The 20,455-nt window shown below is 35.9% G+C and overlaps 1 protein-coding gene across 1 annotated transcript in view; it reads right to left on the reverse strand.

The window, feature by feature from the left end:
* Positions 1-20,455, reverse strand: part of LOC127876521 (39S ribosomal protein L22, mitochondrial-like) — a 34,929-nt gene that overhangs the window by 10,638 nt on the left and 3,836 nt on the right. Inside the window, exons 2-3 of the mRNA XM_052421820.1 lie at positions 17,488-17,527; positions 2,058-2,262 (exon numbers count right to left, since the gene is read on the reverse strand). Of these exons, the coding sequence (XP_052277780.1) occupies positions 2,058-2,262; positions 17,488-17,527 (245 nt within the window). The remainder of the gene's footprint in view (positions 1-2,057; positions 2,263-17,487; positions 17,528-20,455) is intronic.

Here is a 20,455-nt window from a genome sequence, read left to right on the forward strand (position 1 = left end):
TCCGCTTAGAAATTATTTTTTTTACCTTTGACCTTGAAGGATGACCTTGACCTTGAACTTCCAACACTCAAAATGTGCAGCTTCATGAGATACACATGCACTCCAAATATCAAGTTGCTATCTTCAATATTGAAAAAGTTATGGCCAATGTTAAAGTTTTTGGACGGACAGATGCCATATATTTGACATTTGACCTTGAAGGATGACCTTGACCTTCACCTTTCACCTCTCAAAATGTTCAGCTCCATGAGATACACATGCATGCCAAATATCAAGTTGCTATCTTCAATAGTGAAAAAGTTATGGCCAATGTTAAAGTTTTTTTCGAACGGACGGACAGACTGACATACACACATACACACATACTGACATACTGACACACTGACATACTGACTGACGGACAGTTCAACTGCTATATGCTACCCTACCGTGGGCATAAAAAGGGCACAAAATTCTGTCAAAATGCCAGTCAGAGTTACATATCTTTGCCTACACAGTCCCCATATAATAGTTAGTAAGTGTTGCAAGTATGAAAGCAATAGCTTTGATACTTAAGGAATAAAATGGACCTTAACACAAAACTAAACAAAAATGTTCAATTTTCTAAATATAAAAAGGGCACATAATTCTGTCAAAATGCCAGTCAGAGTTACATAACTTTGCCTGCACAGTCCCCTTATGATAGTTAGTAAGTGTTGCAAGTATGAAAGCAATAGCTTTGATACTTGAGGAATAAAATGGACCTAAACACAAAACTTAACCCAAATTTTCAATTTTCTAAATATAAAAAGGGCACATAATTCTGTCAAAATGCATGCCAGAGTTATCTAACTTTGCCTGCCCAGTCCGCTCATGATAGTTAGTAAGTGTACCAAGTTTGAATGCAAAAGCATTGATACTTGATGAGAAAAGTGGACCTAAACACACAACTTAACTGGACACCGATGCCGACGCCAAGGTGATGACAATAGCTCATTTTTTCTTTTCAAAAAATAGATGAGCTAAAAAAAAAAATCAAACTACATATGTAGGTCATGAAGGTTGGCTCACATACATGTACCAAATCAAGAAATGTGTTTGTAAGAAACACAATGCCCCCTATGCTTTGAAGCCATAAATTTGACCTTTGACCTTGACGGATGACCTTGACCTTTCACCACTCAAAATGTGCAGCTCAATGAGATATACATGTGTGCCAAATATAAAGTTGCTATCTTCAATATTGCAAAAGTTATGACCAAGGTTAAAGTTTTGACGCCGCTTTAAAGCAAAAGATATCAAACTTTAACCAAGAATAAAGTTTTGGGACACACACAATGAATGAATGACAGACAGACAGGCCAAAAACAATATACCCCAGATCTTTCGATTAGGGGGCATAAAAAAAGCTCAATATCTGAAACAGTTGTGTTAAAAACCTCAAAAAAACGGAATACCTAACAGACAAACGGACAGAGTCTGACTGCTATATGCGACCTTACCAGGGGCATAACAAATATTTGTTGCCGAGCGTTTAAAGTAAATTCAAATAAGAAATAAATCAGAAATCAAAATAAACAAGGCTATTGTCAAGCAATATGGTCCCATACCGGCTCCACCATTGCCAAAAATTCCACCATTTTCAGAATTTTTTTTTTTTGATTGCCATAGCAACCGCAATTTTTGACGTACATGTAGGAACAAAATGAAATGACGTGCACAATGTCCATATTGCCATCTATTGATGTTGCAAGTTTCATGAACAAATATTAAGAACTTTTAAAGTTATCGCAGGATCCAGAAAACCACCATTTTCAGCAATATTTCTAGTCTATTTGTTGCCATAGCAACCAGAATTTTCGAAGTAGAACCAAAATGAAATGACGTGCATAATGTCCATATTGTCATCTATCCATGTTTCAAGTTTCATGAAAAAATTTTGAGAACTTTTAAAGTTATCGCAGGATCCAGAAAAGTGTGACAGACAGACTCACAGACAGACACACAGAGCGCAAACCATAAGTCCCTTTCGGTAAAACTGGTAGGGGCCAACAACCAAAATAAAATGTTGTACTTACAGCTGGACGGAGTTCTTCCCCTTCTTTACTTGGCTCATATTTAATAAGATTATATTTCAAATAAGTTTTTTTTCTGGCAATTTTCTCATCATTTGAAGTCCGTTTCATTTCAGGTGAGACTCTATCGCTTGTCGTGCTGTCTTGCAGCTGAGCGGATGTGTGTAAATAGCTCTTACTTAGGCAACTCCATGTCACATTTGGAAACCTGAATTTATATATTCACAAGGTGTGGTAGCAGTAGAAACTAGAAGTTTATTGGTGCTGGCTCAAAGGATAATTCCTGTTTATGTTGCGCATCATCATAATATATAGATATTGAGTGACATTTTAAGAAATGGAGGCTAGAACTAAGGATGTGGTAAACAAGACCCTGTGAACTTATTAATTGGCTTAAATTTAAAATATTTGTTAGTTTGTGACTTTGTCAGATCTTGTTTTCATTTGAGCTTTTATTTAAAGGGATCTTTTCACGTTTTAGTAAAAACAAGAGTTCCGCGGTCGGAGATGACCGCATTGAAGCCGGATTTTTGATTTAAATGACAGGAAAGTACCATATAACATGGAATAAGAACTTTAACATTTTTACCTACCAAAGTTATAAGAACTTTAACATTTTTACATTCAAGGTCACAGTGACCTTGACCTTAGAATGAATGACCTTGAAATGACCAGTGGTCATCTAAGTGTGCTTGCAAACCTTCATGTCAAGTTTGAAGACTCTATGTCCAAGCATACCAAAGTTATAACAATTTTAACATTTTAACATTTAAGGTCACAGTGACCTTGACCTTCAAATGAATGACATTGAAATGACCAGTGGTCATCTTCTAGTACTGGCCAATCTTTATTTCAAGTTTGAAGACTCTAGGTACAAGCATACCAAAGTTATAACATGAAATAAGAACTTTAACATTTTTACATTCAAGGTCACAGTGACCTTGGCCTTCAAATGAATGACCTTGAAATGTCCAGTGGTTACTTACTAGTTCTGGCCAACCTTCATGTCAAGTTTCAAGACTCTAGGTCCAAGCATACCAAAGTTATAACAACTTTAACATTTTTACATTCAAGGTCACAGTGACCTTGACCTTCAAATGAATGACCTTGAAATGTCCAGTGGTTACTTACTAGTTCTGGCCAACCTTCATGTCAAGTTTCAAGACTCTAGGTCCAAGCATACCAAAGTTATAACAACTTTAACATTTTTATATTGAAGGTCACAGTGACCTTCACCTTCAAATGAATGACCTTGAAATGACCAGTGGTCATCTGTTAATCCTGGCCAACCTTCATGTCAAGTTTGAAGACTCTAGGTCCAAGCATACCAAAGTTATACCATGAAATAAGAACTTTAACATTTTTACATTCAAGGTCACAGTGACCTTGACCTTCAAATGAATGACCTTGAAATGACCAGTGGTTACTAACTAGTTATGGCCAACCTTCATGTCAAGTTTCAAGACTCTAGGTCCAAGCATACCAAAGTTATAACAACTTTAACATTTTTTATATTGAAGGTCACAGTGACCTTGACCTTCAAATGAATGACCTTGAAATGACCAGTGGTCATCTGTTAATCCTGGCCAACCTTCATGTCAAGTTTGAAGACTCTAGGTCCAAGCATACCAAAGTTATACCATGAAATAAGAACTTTAACATTTTCGAGCACGCCGCCACCCCGCCCGCCCGCCCCCCCCGCCCGCCCGCCCGACAACATCAATCTATAAGCAGAGATTTTTTCGAAAAAAATCCGGCTAAAAATTGTTTCAGATTCGCAAATTTTCGGTGTAGTAAGGAAATTTGTGAGGAAACAGTAATACTGAACATTTACCATGCTTTAAAATATCCATTAAAGGCACCTTTTGACGATTTAAAAACCTGAAAATTATAAAGCGTTGTAACAAGAAACGATTGAATAATTTGGAGAGTTCTGTTGTTGTGTTATATTTTGTGACAGTACGAGGATTGCTTATATAAAGTATAAAATGTACCACTAATTGTATGAGCACCGATGGACGAGTGGTCTAAGCGCTAGACTTTTACTCCAGGGTTAGTGATTCGAGCCCAGTTGAGGGTTACATTTTTTCTTTCTTTACTTTTATTTTTTTCTAGGGCTTTTTAGATCCAATGTTTACATTTATTAATATAAAGCATTTAATTGACAAGCTTCATTACATGCTTAAATCTGTGAATCAAAGTACTGAAAGTACTGGTGTGACGATGCTTTTGAAGAGGATGGATATATAGAGGATATTTGTTGGATTCGGTGGAATATCGATTTTCGCAGAAAAACAGCCAAAATATTGATATTTTCACTGTGATTTTTCACTGTTTAAAACAGTGAAATACCAGTTTATTTCACTGATATTTCTGTATAAATCACCGGAAAGCATTAAATAAATAAGTATCCATTTAAGTTAATCTACATCACCGCAATTGTGTAATTTGTACTGCTTGTCATTTATCTGCAGGTCAATAATTAATGGTTGTGATGCAATAGTTTTTGTTCTTGGACACTGCACTCCCATTCAATGAGATTTATTTACCTAAAAGTCTCATATTTGAACTTACAATTCTTTTGGGAGTAATGGTCCAGACAACCAATGGATAAAACAGCAATAATATGCTTACCCATAATTTTTCAAAGAACATAATTGAGAATTCCTGTGCTAGCCCCAAATCACAGTATGTTGGGGTATAATGATAGACAAATTTTGTTTTTCTTCTCAAAAGATTGTCGAAGGAAGATTATAAGTTTAGGAATATATCATCCATGACTACAACTTTTAGAAAGCCATTTTTTTCATTTATTTTTATTGGTAAACAAGGTCTTGTAACAATCTATACTATACATAGATAGCTTTAACAGCACAATGTGGCTCACATGAAAATGATTGTTAGTGATGTTAACTTTTTTTCATGAAGATCAAGAAAAAAATATGGCATTGTGAGTATGAACAAACTATTTGCGTCTATCCGCTCTAGTTGAGCTTTGTTACCGAGTTCCTACTTTTATTTATTTGAACATTCTGATCAACTGCCATGAAGATCAGGTAAAAAATGTAAGTGTTAACATAGATTTTAACGATTTTAGTTATTGATCAAATGCTTGGAAGCACATGACCCACTTTGGAACGTGACCTGTTAATCACTGAGACTAGACCTTGTGACCTAAATTTTCAATATGCTACTTTCAAGTTTGACTTTGAAATCATTTAAAATAATGTTCTAACCAATTTACAAGTGGATCAGAGAGAGAATGTGACCACTAAAGTATTAACAGACCTTTTCTTATATTTGACCTTATAGTGCCCTAATTTTTGACAGAATATGAAACCCAAAATGACATAGAGGTGACTACGTTTAATAAGAATCTGGCAAAGAGGTGACACCCAAATTTAAACATTGTAAAATGATATCTTATGTGTTCACAATAAACTTTGGATAAAATACAACATACAAAGACTGATAACAAAAGCTCACTTTGTCAAATCATAACAAGTGAGCAAAATAACCAAAACTATGACATCATATAATTGCTCAGTAACTTCCAATAACAATAAAATGTTACTTTTGAAACAAATACAATACCTTCCCTTTCTTCCTACAGGCTGTTCTAAAACAAGATAGCCCTGTATCGCTCACCCAAAACTCCTTCTATAGTGTCAAAAACTTGTGTATGATTTGACTAAGTTGTAACCTAGCTTTAGCCTACACATGACCAACTTGCAAATTCAGCTTTTGATTTGATAACGATGGACATTGTAAGCAATTTCATGAAAATCAGGAAGATAATGTGACCTGTTGAAAGGTAAAGGAAGTTTTCTATAATTTGACCTAATGACCTAGTTTATTACAAACTACCAACTTTCAAACTGAAACTTTATTTTATCAAGATAACATTCGTCCAATTTTTATGAAGATCTGGAAGAAAATGTGACCTCTGGAGTGTTCAATAACCTTTTCTGTGATTTGGTTTGTTGACCTCGTTTGGACCACAAATGACCTACTTTCAAAGTTAACCTAGAATTGACCGGGATGAACATTTACCAACATAAGACAAACAAGGGCTGTTTGTAAAACATGCATGCCCCCCATATGGGCTGCAAGTTGTAGTGGTAGCCGTTGTGTGAATACATTTTGTGTCACTGTGACCTTGACCTTTGACCTAGTGACCTGAAAATCAATAGGGATCATCTGCCAGTCATGATCAATTTACCTATGAAGTTTCATGATCCTAAGCCTAACTATTTGTGAGTTATCATCAAGAAACCTTTTTACTGTTACGAGTCACTGTGACCTTGACCTTTGACCAAGTGACTTGAAAATCAATAAGGGTTATATACCAGTCATGATCAATGTACCTATGAAGTTGCATGATCCTTGGCGTAAACATTTTTTAGTTATCATCCGGATACCATTTTACTGTTTTGAGTCACTTTGACCTTGACCTTTGACCTAGTGACCTAAAAATCAATAGGGGTAATCTGCCAGTCATGATTAATGTACCTATGAAGTTTCATGATCCTAGACATAAGCATTCTTGAGTTATCATCCGGAAATCATTAAACCGTTTCGACTCATTGTGACCTTGACCTTTGACCTTATGACCTGAACATCAATAGGGGTGATATGCCAGTCATGATCAATGTACCTATGTAGTTTAATGATCCTAGGCCTAAGCATTCTAGTCACTGTGACCTTACCCTTTTACCTCGTTACCTGAAAATCAATAGGGTTCATCTGCCAGTCATGATCAATGTACCTATGAAGTTTCATGATCCTAGGCCTAAGTGTTCTTGAGCTGTCATCCGGAAACCATCTGGTGGATGGACCAACTGACGGACTGACCGACACAGGTGGTTAGCGTGTGGCTATGATATTAATTAGTGAAAACATCATTTTGAATGATAAATAATCATATTATAACGAAAAATTAACTTTTCTGAAAAAAAAAATATTTCACTATCAAATATATATATATAACAAGGTATGCAACTCAAAATCAGCCCAAAACGGGGTGCATCGCTTTGAACAGCCATATCTTCATAAATTTTGCAGCGATTTTCACGATCTCGGTCTTATTCAACGCAGAAATGAATTTCCTTTCTGGAAATGTATATGTCTTGCAATATTTTAACAAATGCTGGGTCAACTTTTAAGAAATAACACGATACACAACACGCATGACCCAGTTGACAGTGATCATGCTGTCTTTAAGACTGAAATCTTCACGGAGTAAAGGGCAACTTCCCTACAAAGTTCATGTAGTTCGATACCATAATTCAATAAAACGTATGAAAAAACATTATTACCGTTCTTGTCGTTACATTCTGCATCAAGACTAACTGTCCAGCGCCGTTTGAAACCTTTGTTTACATACATTTCAACTAACTGACATTTTAAACATACGAGTGATTTCATTGGTCCAATGCGGAGGTGTGTCTTTACGACTGGAGATTTCATTCATAAAGAATACATGATCACTGTCAACTGGGTCATGCGTGTTGTGTATCGTGTTATTTCTTAAAAGTTGACCCAGCATTTGTAAAAATATTGCAAGACATATACATTTCCAGAAAGGAAATTCATTTCTGCGTTGAATAAGACCGAGATCGTGAAAATCGCTGCACAATTGATGAAGATATGGCTGTTCAAAGCGATGCACCCCGTTTTGGGGTGATTTTGAGTTGCATACCTTGTTATATTTATATTTGATAGTGAAATTTTTTTTGTCAGAAAAGTTAATTTTTCGTTATAATATGATTATTTATCATTCAAAATGATGTTTTCACTAATTAATATCATAGCCACACGCTAACCACCTGTGCTGACCGACATGTGCTAAACAATATATCCCGAACAAGCCACATAAGAAATGCAGCATAACACCTTCTAAAAGTAAAAGACATCTGTGCAATGATATCTTTTCTTCAAATGGTAAGATGAACAAACAAGAGGGCCTGAAAGGCCCAAAGTCGTTCACAGGGGACAAAAATTCCACTCGTCCGCTCGTATTGACGAATGAAATCATGAAAGGACGAGTGAATTTCCCTAAAGCTCTCGTCCTACAGGACAAGTGAAAACGCTGATGTTAAAATATGTATCTTTCATCAGTAAGACTATGTTTTCATTTAATGAAATCATTTTCTTAAAGCATATCTTTATCGAAAGTAATACCCAAATGAACCGGAAATTGAAATTGTAAATTTCATACAGCAGGTGCGCGTTGTTATGCGAGACTGTTTTCCGATTAAATATTAGCTTTTTGGTGTTAACGTTGCACGTGCATGTTGACAGGGAACCATCCGACTGCATTCACTGTTAGTGTTTATTTTGAAAGATTTGTTTAACCGCGAAGTACGGTTTTATACCAGTGAGGCAGTCTGAATTTCGTCTGAAAAATGTCTGATATACGAGCGTTCTTTAAAGGGGACGGTTCGATGTTCAAACATCGGAAACAGAAAGCACGCGAGCATCAGATAAAAGGAAAACACAGCGGTTGGTGTACCATAAGACCAAACGTTCGCAAACTGTCCAAAATGCGTGGGTGAAAATGGAGAATGACAAACTATTTGGTAGCGTTTGTGTCCTGTATCCCTTATTGTCTCTCCACGAATTTATTAGTCATATCAGCCTTTTGTAATCTTTATTTCACACTTATTTGAAGGACAAGTGCATGTATTTGCAGGACGAGTGATAATTGTAATTCACTCGTCCTGAAGGACGAGTGCGGTATATAAATATTTTTGTCCCCTGCGTTCACATAAGATAACAAGATATTATTGGGACAAATATTGTGACCAAAATTCATGAAGATCGGAAAATAAATGTGGCCTCTCGAGTGATAACATGGTTTTACTATAGCAATATAAGGAAAAATGCCCCACCCCCTGGCAGCCATGTTTTTCAACCAATTGTAACCATTTTCGAACTGATCCAAGATATCATTGAGACTTATATTCTGGCCAAATTTTATAAAGATTGGAATATAAACATGGCATCCACAGAGTTAACAAGGCAAATGTTGACGGCTCACGACGGCCATAAAGTGATCACAAAAGCTCACCATGAGCACGTTGTGCGATTACACTCAACATGTTCAAATTTTTCTCACAGGCTTTGCCATTAACCTTTATAGTATGGATGGCTTTGTTATTATTTATTGCTATCATGTACCTGCAATATCGTGTGTATGTTTACAATACACAAATAATATGATATAAATAATAGACTAATTGAGCTTTTAATAATCTGATTACTATAGCCAGGCCAATTAAGGACTTTAAAAACATTTTTTTGTCCTGATTTCATGAAGACTTGAGATATTTATGCACATAGAGTTTCATGATATGGGATGATCCACAAATAAAAAGTATTTTTGATCTGTGTTGTGCAGGCTCTTTTTCCATGACTGTCAAAGTGAAATTTCCATGTGAAAATGATGTCAATTTTTTTCTGAAGTACTTCATTCAACCATTGTGTATAATGAACTGTTCTGCATATAATTTGCCATTTTGATAGATGACCAGGGTGACAGAGAAAAGGGATATGCATTTGAGATCTGGTCAGGACTCCATATAAAAGTGGTTATATTTAAAAATGTTTAATTACCACATGACCACGAACTCTAGATCTCCGTGACATGACTAAGGTTCTAAATTAATCTAGTATGAACATTTGAACTTTATCTTTTTAACACTTAAAAATAATATATGATGCACTAATTTAATCTACCAATTTGTACAGATGCTACTTAACATATATTTGACTGTATTGAATGTAGGAACTAGTTAAAATATCCATTAGAAAAAGAGATCAGGATATGAAATATTCATTGCCTGAAGCACTGACCCTGGAGCTATGCTTATATATCTTAAAACACACTGATTAAAGAAGTAAAACAATACATTGATACAACAGAGGGAAAATCATCCCCTCTTAACAATATGATACATAATTATGTATAATATTTTTTCATCTGGATTTGGATAGGTAAACAGCAGGATGTTTAGGTGTGTGCGCTGCGGGAGAGATATAGGAGTTCCTTATATTTTGGATCTAATTTAATTCTCTGAAATTCATCACTGAAGTTACAGTATGATCTCATTTGATATAGATGTACATGATTGTATCAAGCAAAATATATTAAATAATTATCAGTATTAATTCACTGTCATGATTCCAGTATCATTTAAATGATTTCAGTAAAGTCTATCATTCATATGCATCAATTTTGTAAATATCAATATAAGTATACTACATGAAAAAATTTTTGAAACAAGGGCTGTTTGTAAAACATGCATGCCCCCCATATGGGCTGTCAGTTGTAGTGGCAGCCAATGTGTGAATACGTTTTTTGGCACTGTGACCTTGACCTTTGATCTAGTGACCTGAAAATCAATAGGGGTCATCTGCGAGTCATGATCAATGTACCTAGGAAGTTTCATGATCCTAGGCATAAGCTTTCTTGTGTTATCATCCGGAAACCATTTTACTGTGTCAAGTCACCTTGACCTTGACCTTTGACCTAGTGACCTGAAAATCATTAGGGGTCATCTGCGAGTCATGATCAATGTACCTATGAAGTTTCATGATCCTAGGCATAAGCGTTCTTGAGTTATCATCCGGAAACCATTTTACTATTTCGGATCATCGTGACCTTGACCTTTGACCTAGTGACCTGAAAATCAATAGGGGTCATCTGCGAGTCATGATCAATGTACCTATGAAGTTTCATGATCCTAGGCATAAGCGGTCTTCGGTTATCATCCGGAAACCATTTTACAATTCCAGGTCACCGTAACATTGACCTTTGACATAGTGACCTGAAAATCAATAGGGGTCATCTGCGAGTCATGATCAATGTACCTATGAAGTTTCATGATCCTAGGCATAAGCGTTCTTGAGTTATCATCCGGAAACTATTTTACTATTTCGGGTCACCGTGACCTTGACCTTTGACCTAGTGACCTCAAAATCAAAAGGGGTCATCTGCGAGTCATGATCGATGTACCTATGAACTTTCATGATCCTAACCTAAGCATTCTTGGGTTATCATCTGGAAACCATCTGGTGGACAGACATACGGACCGACATGTGCAAAACAATATACCGCCTCTTCATCGAAGGGGGGCATAATAATACACTGTATTCTTGTATTATAGTTTGATATATGGTAAATAATGTAACTACACATCCAAGTAGTGAGTCCATCAAACTATTGCAACTGAAACACCTGGTGTGCCAAGGCACCAGCCGAAGTCAAATGCCTTCTGACTTAGTGCATTTTACTATTTATAACATCTACATTAGTTACAAATACATGTTTACATTTGTATGTGTTTGAAAAAAATGTATAATCTTAAATCACATCTTCTGATCATGCATGTCCTAGATTTCAAAATCCAAGCCCCGGTCTGACACATTGGTAACATTAACGTTAAACTGTTACCAGGCTTCTGAATTTAATTATCCAGGTCACAGGAAAAGGGCAGTCTAATCAGTATCCAATTAAACTATTTGTCATTGTCAGAAAACCGTTCTTAAGCAAACAGCTTTCAAGCAACTGCAAGCTGATCTGGTCTAAACTGGCCACAATCGCTTTAATGTCTTTTACTGTGATACAGTTCATTTAACTTTAAATGGATCTTTTCACGTTTTGGTAAATTGACAAAATTGAAAAAAGTTGTATCGGATTCGCAAATTTTCGTTTTAGTTATGTTATTTGTGAGGAAACAGTATTACTGAACATTTACCATGGTCTAATATAGCCATTATATGCATCTTTTAACAATTTAAAAAATATAAAGCGTTGCAACGCGAAACGATTGAATAATTTGGAGAGTTCTGTTATTGTCGTTTAATTTTGTGAAACTACGAAGATTGCTTATATTAGGTATAAAATACGTCAACCATTTATACTTGGCAGAATAGTAGAGCAGGCTAATGCGTTTTTACTCCAGGACTAAGGGTGTCACAGGTTCGAGCCCTGCTGCGGGCTACTTTTTTTTTTAGAATTTTATTCTGGATTTTTAACTGGAGCTTTTAAGATCCAATGTTTACATCTATCAATATAAAGCATTTAATGACTAACTTCTAAACATGCCAAAATCTGTGAAAAGGCCACTTTAACAGGATATCTACTCCAATAAATATGAGGTCAATATACATGGACTAACGGTATATTACATCTAATTATTTGGACTATGATATCAACTACTTAAATAGAAAAAAGAAAGAATTCATACAAACCAGTAATTTGAGTAAAAAGTTTGTAATCAATGTTGTATTTCAGGACAGCTTGGTGATATGCAAATCCCATATGACATGTTGATATTGGGTATCATAGCCATTCAATAAGTCGCAAAATGCTCGAACAAAATTTATTAAGCAAAATGTGACTTAAATTTATAACTAAAAATACCAGTATTATCAGTATGCCAGTTTTGCCTTGTCAAGCTGTCGAGATCCAGAAAGTGCTTCATTCACATCGAATATATCCTTCGAATTCCATTTATTGTTGCATTACTAAATAGCGAAACAAGCCAATTTAAGCTGTAAGAAAGTTTTGACACGAGTGTTATCAATTCTCTCATGGGTGAAGCTATTGTTGTAGAAAGTGATTCATTCACATCGAATATATCCTTCGAATTCCATCCATTGTTGTCATTAGCGGAGATTTAGTGAATAAATAATTCATATATCATAAATGACAGCTTCTAAATAGCGAAACAAGCCAATTTATGCTGTAAAAAAGTTTTTACATGAGACTCTCATGTTTGTCTCATTGTTGAATGTTGAAACACGAATGACAACTCTGCTAGGAGAATGTTATCAATGAAAATCAACGAGGTCGATGTATTTCGATTAGAAAAACCTAGTTATCTCAATCGGACTGGCTCGGTCTTTTAGATAGGTCGCCATTGTGAAGAAATTTTTGATGGTATCATACCTTAGACGATGCTGAAACAGCATCGTCAAAAAGACCCTTTAACCCTTACAGTGCGGGAACCGAGTTGTGAAGGCCTTTGCAAACAGTTTGGATCCAGATGAGACGCCACAGAACGTGGCGTCTCATCAGGATCCAAACTGTTTGCTATTCTGATAGTATTCTTTGAAAAAAAATCGTAGAAAATGCTAATTTTAGAAATTCAGCAGACGACATTTTAGCAGACGACAAATTTCCCAGCATGCAAAGGGTTAAACAAGCGCAGTTGTTTTTTTTTAGACTATTTGGAAATAGGGCCGGACCCTTTGGATTAGGAAAATGCGATGTTTTGAATAAAATTGGGAAATAGTGTTGATGTGCTAAAAATGTTTCAAAATTGTGAAGACACGTGTTTTCAGTATTATATTCGCAAAGGTTGAACTTTTATGGAAGGGAGTTGAATAAAATATTGAGATCTAAAAAATTCTTTTCTTTTTTTTTAACCTTTCATTTGGAATTTTTAGCTCCCATTATATCTTTTTAAACTGAAAATTAATAAAAGAATTAACATGGCAGTTTCATACCAAACAATCATAATTTAACAATGGATCAATTCATGTTTTGAGAATGACCACTGTTTTAGAGAACTGCAGCTATGTTTGTTTAGAAAAAATAAGTATTTCAAACTGTCAAAACTGTGCTTACACATGTATTTCATTTGCAAATATAAATTTGTGGTATTATTCTGCTGCAAAGTTCAGTGCTGCATTAATAATACTGTTCATGGTTTTTATGTGAGTGTTGATAACCTGTCTAATCAGCGATTTTCCTCCTTCTTTATAAAGTACCGGTAAACGGTACTTTCCCAATCAAGCAAAAATTCCCAATCGGCATCTGAAAAAATCCCAATTGGCGTCCGAATTTTTTCTCAAAATGACCGAAAGTTTCGTAACAAAACCCAACTTTCGGCGCGCGAACAAAGAAAATCGTAAAGTTGTGTGTAACCACGCGCTCCATTAATTTCGGGTTTTATTATTCAGCGCGTGCAATCAATAGAGTCGTTACTGTTTCCGGTTCTTTTGTCAGGCAGCAGCGTACTGTTTTACGTCGGTTTGTAACCTTGCCTCTGTGGAAAGGGTGTTCAGTCTAATAAACAATCTTTGCACGAACAATCGGAACCGTCTATCACACGACACATTGACAGCACTAATGATGCTGTGCAGAGAGGGATGCCAGCAACTGATAGATGATCAAACATCAAAGATTGTTAAAATTTTCAAAAAAATGAAAGACAGAGACATTGCTTTACAAGAGATTAAAACAACTTGTAATTGATTTTGTGTGTTCTTTATAATATTTTGTCATTTATTTCAACTTTATAACTTAATGGTCATTAAGGCATGCCTGCAAATGATTATTTTAATGGGTATGTTCAATTAAATTTTTCCCAATTTTGAGGTTTTCACGACTCAATTTTTCCCAATTGGACCGGTACAGGTACTTTTCCCAATTGGACAAGGAAAATCCCTGCTAATGCAGATAGAAGGCTATAAGTGTTGTGCCATAACTTAACATGTATGTCACATGAAGTCAGAAATTAAATAAAAAGCCATACCGTAGGTTTCCACGTATAGTGCGCAGTGTTTTACCTCCAAAATTTAAATAAATAAGCTGGTGCGCGCTATACATTGATACAACGCTATCCTGGCTGCTAAATTGGATAAAAATATGTTGTGTAAATGTAAATAATAACAAGAGCACCGCCTTGCGGGTGCAGACCGCTCATCTATTTTCTTTTTAAAGGTGAAGGGACTCTCATTTTCAATCACAAAGGAGGGAGGAGTGGAGTGAAGAGGGGTGTATAGTGTGGGGTTGTGGACATTTATTACATTATCTTCCAAAAAAGCGAAAAAAAAAAAAAAAAAAAAAAAAAAATCGGGGGGGGGGGGGGGGGGGGGGGGGGGGGTGCGATGGTTGGACGGTATTTCAAACATAACCGTTTTAAAAAAAAAAATGGGGGGGGGTATAGTGTGAGGGTGTGGTGATAATTTGTGAGATGATCTTAAAAAAAAAAAAAAAAAAATAAAAAAATTAGGGGGTGGGGTGGGGTGGGGGGGTGGGGTGGGGGTATAGTGTGAGGGTGTGGTGGTCATTTGTGAGATGATCTTAAAAAAAAAAAAAAAAAAAAAAAAAAATTAGGGGGGGGGGAGGGGGGGAGGGAGGGCACGGGGGATGGTTTGGGTGAAGTCTATTGTGGTATGTCAGGTAAGAGTAGTTTCATCAAAGTATCAATCAAATCTAATCATAAATAAAGAAGTTATGGCAATTTTAGCAAAATTTAATAATTTGACCTTGAGAGTCAAGGTCATTCAAAGGTCAAAGTAAAATTCAAGTTGCCAGGTACAGTAACCTCATGATAGCATGTAAGTATTTGAAGTTTGAAAGCAATAGCCTTGATACTTCGAGTGGATCGAAACACAAAAATTAACCATATATTAAAAGTTACTAAGTCAAAAAAGGGCCATAATTCCGTAACAATGACAACCAGAGTTATGCAACTTGTCCTTTTACTGTACCCTTATGATAGTTTGTGAGTGTTCCAAGTATGAAAGCAATATCTATGATACTTTAGGGGTAAAGTGGACCAAAACATAAATCTTAACCAAATTTTCAATTTTCTAAGTATAAAGGGCCCATAATTCCGTCCAAATGCCAGTCAGAGTTACATAACTTTGCCTGCACCGTCCCCTTATGATAGTTCATAAATCTTGCAAGTATGAAAGCAATAGCTTTGATACTGTAGGAATAAAGTGGACCTAAACACAAAACTTAATCAAATTTTCAATTTTCTAAGTATAAAAAGGGCACATAATTCTGTCAAAATGCCAGTCAGAGTTACATTACTTTGCCTGCACAGTCCCCTTATGATAGTTAGTAAGTGTTGCAAGTATGAAAGCAATAGCTTTGATGCTTAAGGAATAAAATGGACCTAAACACAAAACTTAACCAAAATTGTCAATTTTCTAAGTATAAAAAGGGCACATAATTCTGTCAAAATGCATGCCAGAGTTATCTAACTTTGCCTGCCCAGTCCCCTCATGATAGTAAGTAAGTGTACCAAGTTTGAATGCAATAGCATTGATACTTACTGAGAAAAGTGGAACTAAACGCAAAACTTAACCAAAATTTTCAATTTTTTAAGTATAAAAAGGGCACATAATTCTGTCAAAATGCACGCCAGAGTTATCTAACTTTGCCTGCCCAGTCCCCTCATGATAGTTAGTAAGTGTACCAAGTTTGAATGCAATAGCATTGATACTTTCTGAGAAAAGTGGACCTAAACGCAAAACTTAACCGGACGCCAACGCCAACGCCAACGCCGACGCCGACGCCAAGGTGATGACAATAGCTCATAATTTTTTTTCAAAAAATAGATGAGCTAAAAATGGCCGCCATGTTTTTTCCAGAAAACTACCACCCTATAATCGTACAGACTGAGTGGCCATTGTCGAAACAACAAGAAGTCGCTTCTGGTAGATATGAATGCGGAAGAAGTTTTGGTAAAAAATAAATTTGTTTGAATAAACTTGCGGACATTTCTTTGTTTGTGTTTTTACACTTCTTTATTGATGAATTCCGATGGGGATTGTTGTCGACATTCCGGAGAGCAGGCAAGGGTAGATGCGAACGAGGTCTTTTTTGCGGGTAACGGTAGGTGTGAAAGGGGGTCATTTTGCACTTCGTAATTGTCAGATGTTATTGAGTAATATGTGCCATGACTTGTTAAGACGCTTATTGACATTTGAGACACTAATTGACACTTGAGAACGTTAAGATATGCAATTGCATTTTGTGTGTAAAAATATTGAACGTTCTACAGTGGTGTACCTCAACAACTGTATCCCTGTCTCCCATGCGACATTCAAATTTACCGGTAATGCCCATGCTTTCCCCGAGAAAAAATCACACGATGGACACTAATTTTTATTTTCTCACGTTTTTCACGAAATGCACGTGGACTGTTAATCTTTTGCTAGAAAATTACAAAATTGTCAGAAAAGTATAGTGCTATGCAACCCATGCTCCTAATCATAATGATGCTTTGTTTTTTGAATGCTTTATTAAGCTTTCCAATGCCCCGGATTATTGGATTGTGCAATAGTAAAATGGCGGCCATTTTCGGTCTGATTAGGTGGTTTTATTGTCTTTAAATATTTTTTTCTCCATTTTTGCATTTAAAAAACAGCCTGCGCGCTATACACGGGAGCACTAAATCTCTAGCATATGCCAATATGCAACTTGCTCAAGAGTTCAAGACAAAAACTCAACACAACTAAAACTTGATCTCGCATTACAGCCCATATAAGACTAGTACTTCACTGCAATATGATCACAAATATCTACATAAAATGGATTAAATTGATGTACATTTAACACTTTTAACATGTTTAACATAAAATGAAATTTACATGAACTTGGAGGCAAAAATAGAAAGCAAACCTCTTGGCCACTCCACTAAGCTGTTGAATAGTTCTCATGCCTGAAGTAAAAAAATACAGTAAAGGTTATAATTCAAAATGTTTAAAACTACAAAAACTGGAGAAACTACAAATGTGTCATAAACACTGATGCCTCCAAAACAGATGTTACGAGATCTTCAAATCAAATCCACAATAAATTCTTTATGCACAAAAGACATAGGGACGAAATGCTGCAGAAATTGGTCACAGTCCAAAAAAATTTTTTTCACCCAAATACACAATGTCACAAAACTGTCAAAATTTTGAATTTACCAAGTATTGAAGTAGTCAAAGGAGAGTTTAAACAAGAGCACCGCCTTGCAGGTGCAGACCACTCATCTATTTTCTTTTTAAAGGTGAAGGGACTCTCAATTTCAATCACAAAGGAGGGAGGGGTGGAGTGCAGAGGGGTGTATAGTGTGGGGGTGTGGACATTTATTACATTATCTTCCAAAAATGCGAAAAAAAAATGCAAAACAAAAAAAAATTCGGGGTGAGGGGGGGTGTGGGGGGGGGAGGGGATTCTTGGGTGCGATGGTTGGACGGTATTTCAAAAATAAAATAATAAAAATAAATATTTGTGTTTTTTAACCGTTTCAAAAAAAAGAGTCTATTGTGGTATGTCAGGTAAGAGTAGTTTTGTCAAAGTATCAATCAAATCTAATCATAAATAAAAGAAGTTATGGCAATTTTAGCAAAACTTAATAATTTGACCTTGAGAGTCAAGGTCATTCAAAGGTCAAGGTAAAATTCAACTTGCAAGGTACAGTAACCTCATGATAGCATGAAAGTATTTGAAGTTTGAAAGCAATAGCCTTGATACTTTAGAAGTAAAGTGGATCGAAACACAAAATTTAACCATATATTCAAAGTTACTAAGTCAAAAAAGGGCCATAATTCCGTAAAAATGACAACCAGAGTTATGCAACTTGTCCTTTTATTGTACCCTTATGATAGTTTGCGAGTGTTCCAAGTATGAAAGCAATATCTATGATACTTTAGGGGTAAAGTTGACCAAAACACAAAACTTACCCAAATTTTCAATTTTCTAAGTATAAAAAGGGCATATAATTCTGTCAAAATGCCAGTCAGAGTTACATAACTTTGCTTGAACAGTCCCCTTATTTCATTGTGAAAAAAAAATCTGATAAAGGGAGAAAACTCAAACTGAACTTTTGAAATGAACAAACAAAATTAACCCCCTTTGTAAGTTTGTTTTTTAAAAAAATCTATTTTTAGTAGTGGCGACCTTGACATTGGAGATATTGACGTGATTCTTTCGTGCGACACACCGTCCCATGATGGTGAACAAATGTGCCAAATGATTTTAAAATCTCACAATGAATGACATAGTTATGACCAGGACAAGCTCATTTATGGCCATTTTTGACCTTTGAACTCAAAGTGTGACCTTGACCTTGGAGATATCGACGTAATTATTTCGCGCAACACACCGTCCAATGATGGTGAACAAATGTGCCAAATGATTTTAAAATCTGACAATGAACGACATAGTTATGGCCCAGACAAGCTTGTTCCGCCCGCCCGCCAGCCAGCCCGCCAGCCAGCCAGCCAGCCCGCCCGCATTCGCCAATCTAATAACCAGTTTTTTCCTTCGGAAAACCTGGTTAAAAAGGGCACATAATTCTGTCAAAATGCACGCCAGAGTTATCTAACTTTGCCTGCCCAGTCCCCACATGATAGTAAGTAAGTGTACCAAGTTTGAATGCAATAGCATTGACACTTCCTGAGAAAAGTGGACCTAAACGCAAAACTTAACCGGACGCCGACGCCAACGCCGACACCAAGGTGATGACAATAGCTCATAATTTTTTTTCAAAAAACAGATGAGCTAAAAACTAACTTTTGGGACTAAAATATTCTATAGTGATAGTGAAAAACATACAAAGGGACATAATACTAAAAAACTTGTTGAAGCCAAATTCCTTTCATTACGATCATCTGCACATTAAGATTCTTTTACTCTTTAAGTTGGAGCAAAATCCAGCAAAATTTTCAAGAGGAAATCCAGCTTCAGAATGTGCATACATACTTATTTATATTGACTACAATCCTTTATGGTTTGCTCCTTAAAGATGTGTGCAATGCTATATCCTCTACATGACATATCCTCTAAAATCATGACTAGAAATTCACTCTTTTGCTGGAAGGTTGGAGACTACATGAGACTTAACAGATGGCAAGGAACCAACATCAACCGGAGAGAAGCCGGTAAATACATGGCTGTAAAACAGTGACCATTGATTCTGGTAGTGTTCTTTCTTACATAACACATGACCTATCTTTTGTATTGTTTAAATCAATTCGGCTTTGAATGCAGTTTGAGAAAACATATTGTTATGAGGGTCTCAATGCCCAAAGGTTGACTTTGTTAAAGTTATTGCTTTTAGAGCGGGGGCAGCTAATGCCGAACGTATTTCTAATACCGAACAAAAAATAAACCGCGCTATGTTGACGCATTGCTAGTTTTCTTCACATAATTCATACCATACTGATGACGACATATCCTTTCCCTCGTCAACAAAACACCAGGTTCTATTTGAAATTTATACTAACTTTATGTTACGCATCTTTTTTCGAGGCGTGCCTTGTCGAAACAGTAACTCTGAAGAACTGAGTTCATAAGCATATGCGGACATTGCATTCGTGTATTTATACGAAAACCAGTCATTTTTCACATGTAAACAGGCGTGAAAATAAGGGACATCACTACATATTAACAAAGATTCATGCATTACAAAGTTATTGAGGGGTTCGGTAATATGTTCACATGTATCGGTCGGGAACTCTATTTCCGAACAATTTGGTTCTTAATTTCAAAAACTAGGCGTAGATGTACATTGTATATAGAATCTTTGACTTTACACACATAGATAGAAAATATAGATCTAGATAAATAAATAATATTATAAATATACCGGTACTAT

The sequence above is a fragment of the Dreissena polymorpha genome, chromosome 4 (genome assembly GCF_020536995.1).
Source record: "Dreissena polymorpha isolate Duluth1 chromosome 4, UMN_Dpol_1.0, whole genome shotgun sequence".
NCBI classification, from domain to species: Eukaryota; Metazoa; Mollusca; class Bivalvia; order Myida; family Dreissenidae; genus Dreissena; species Dreissena polymorpha.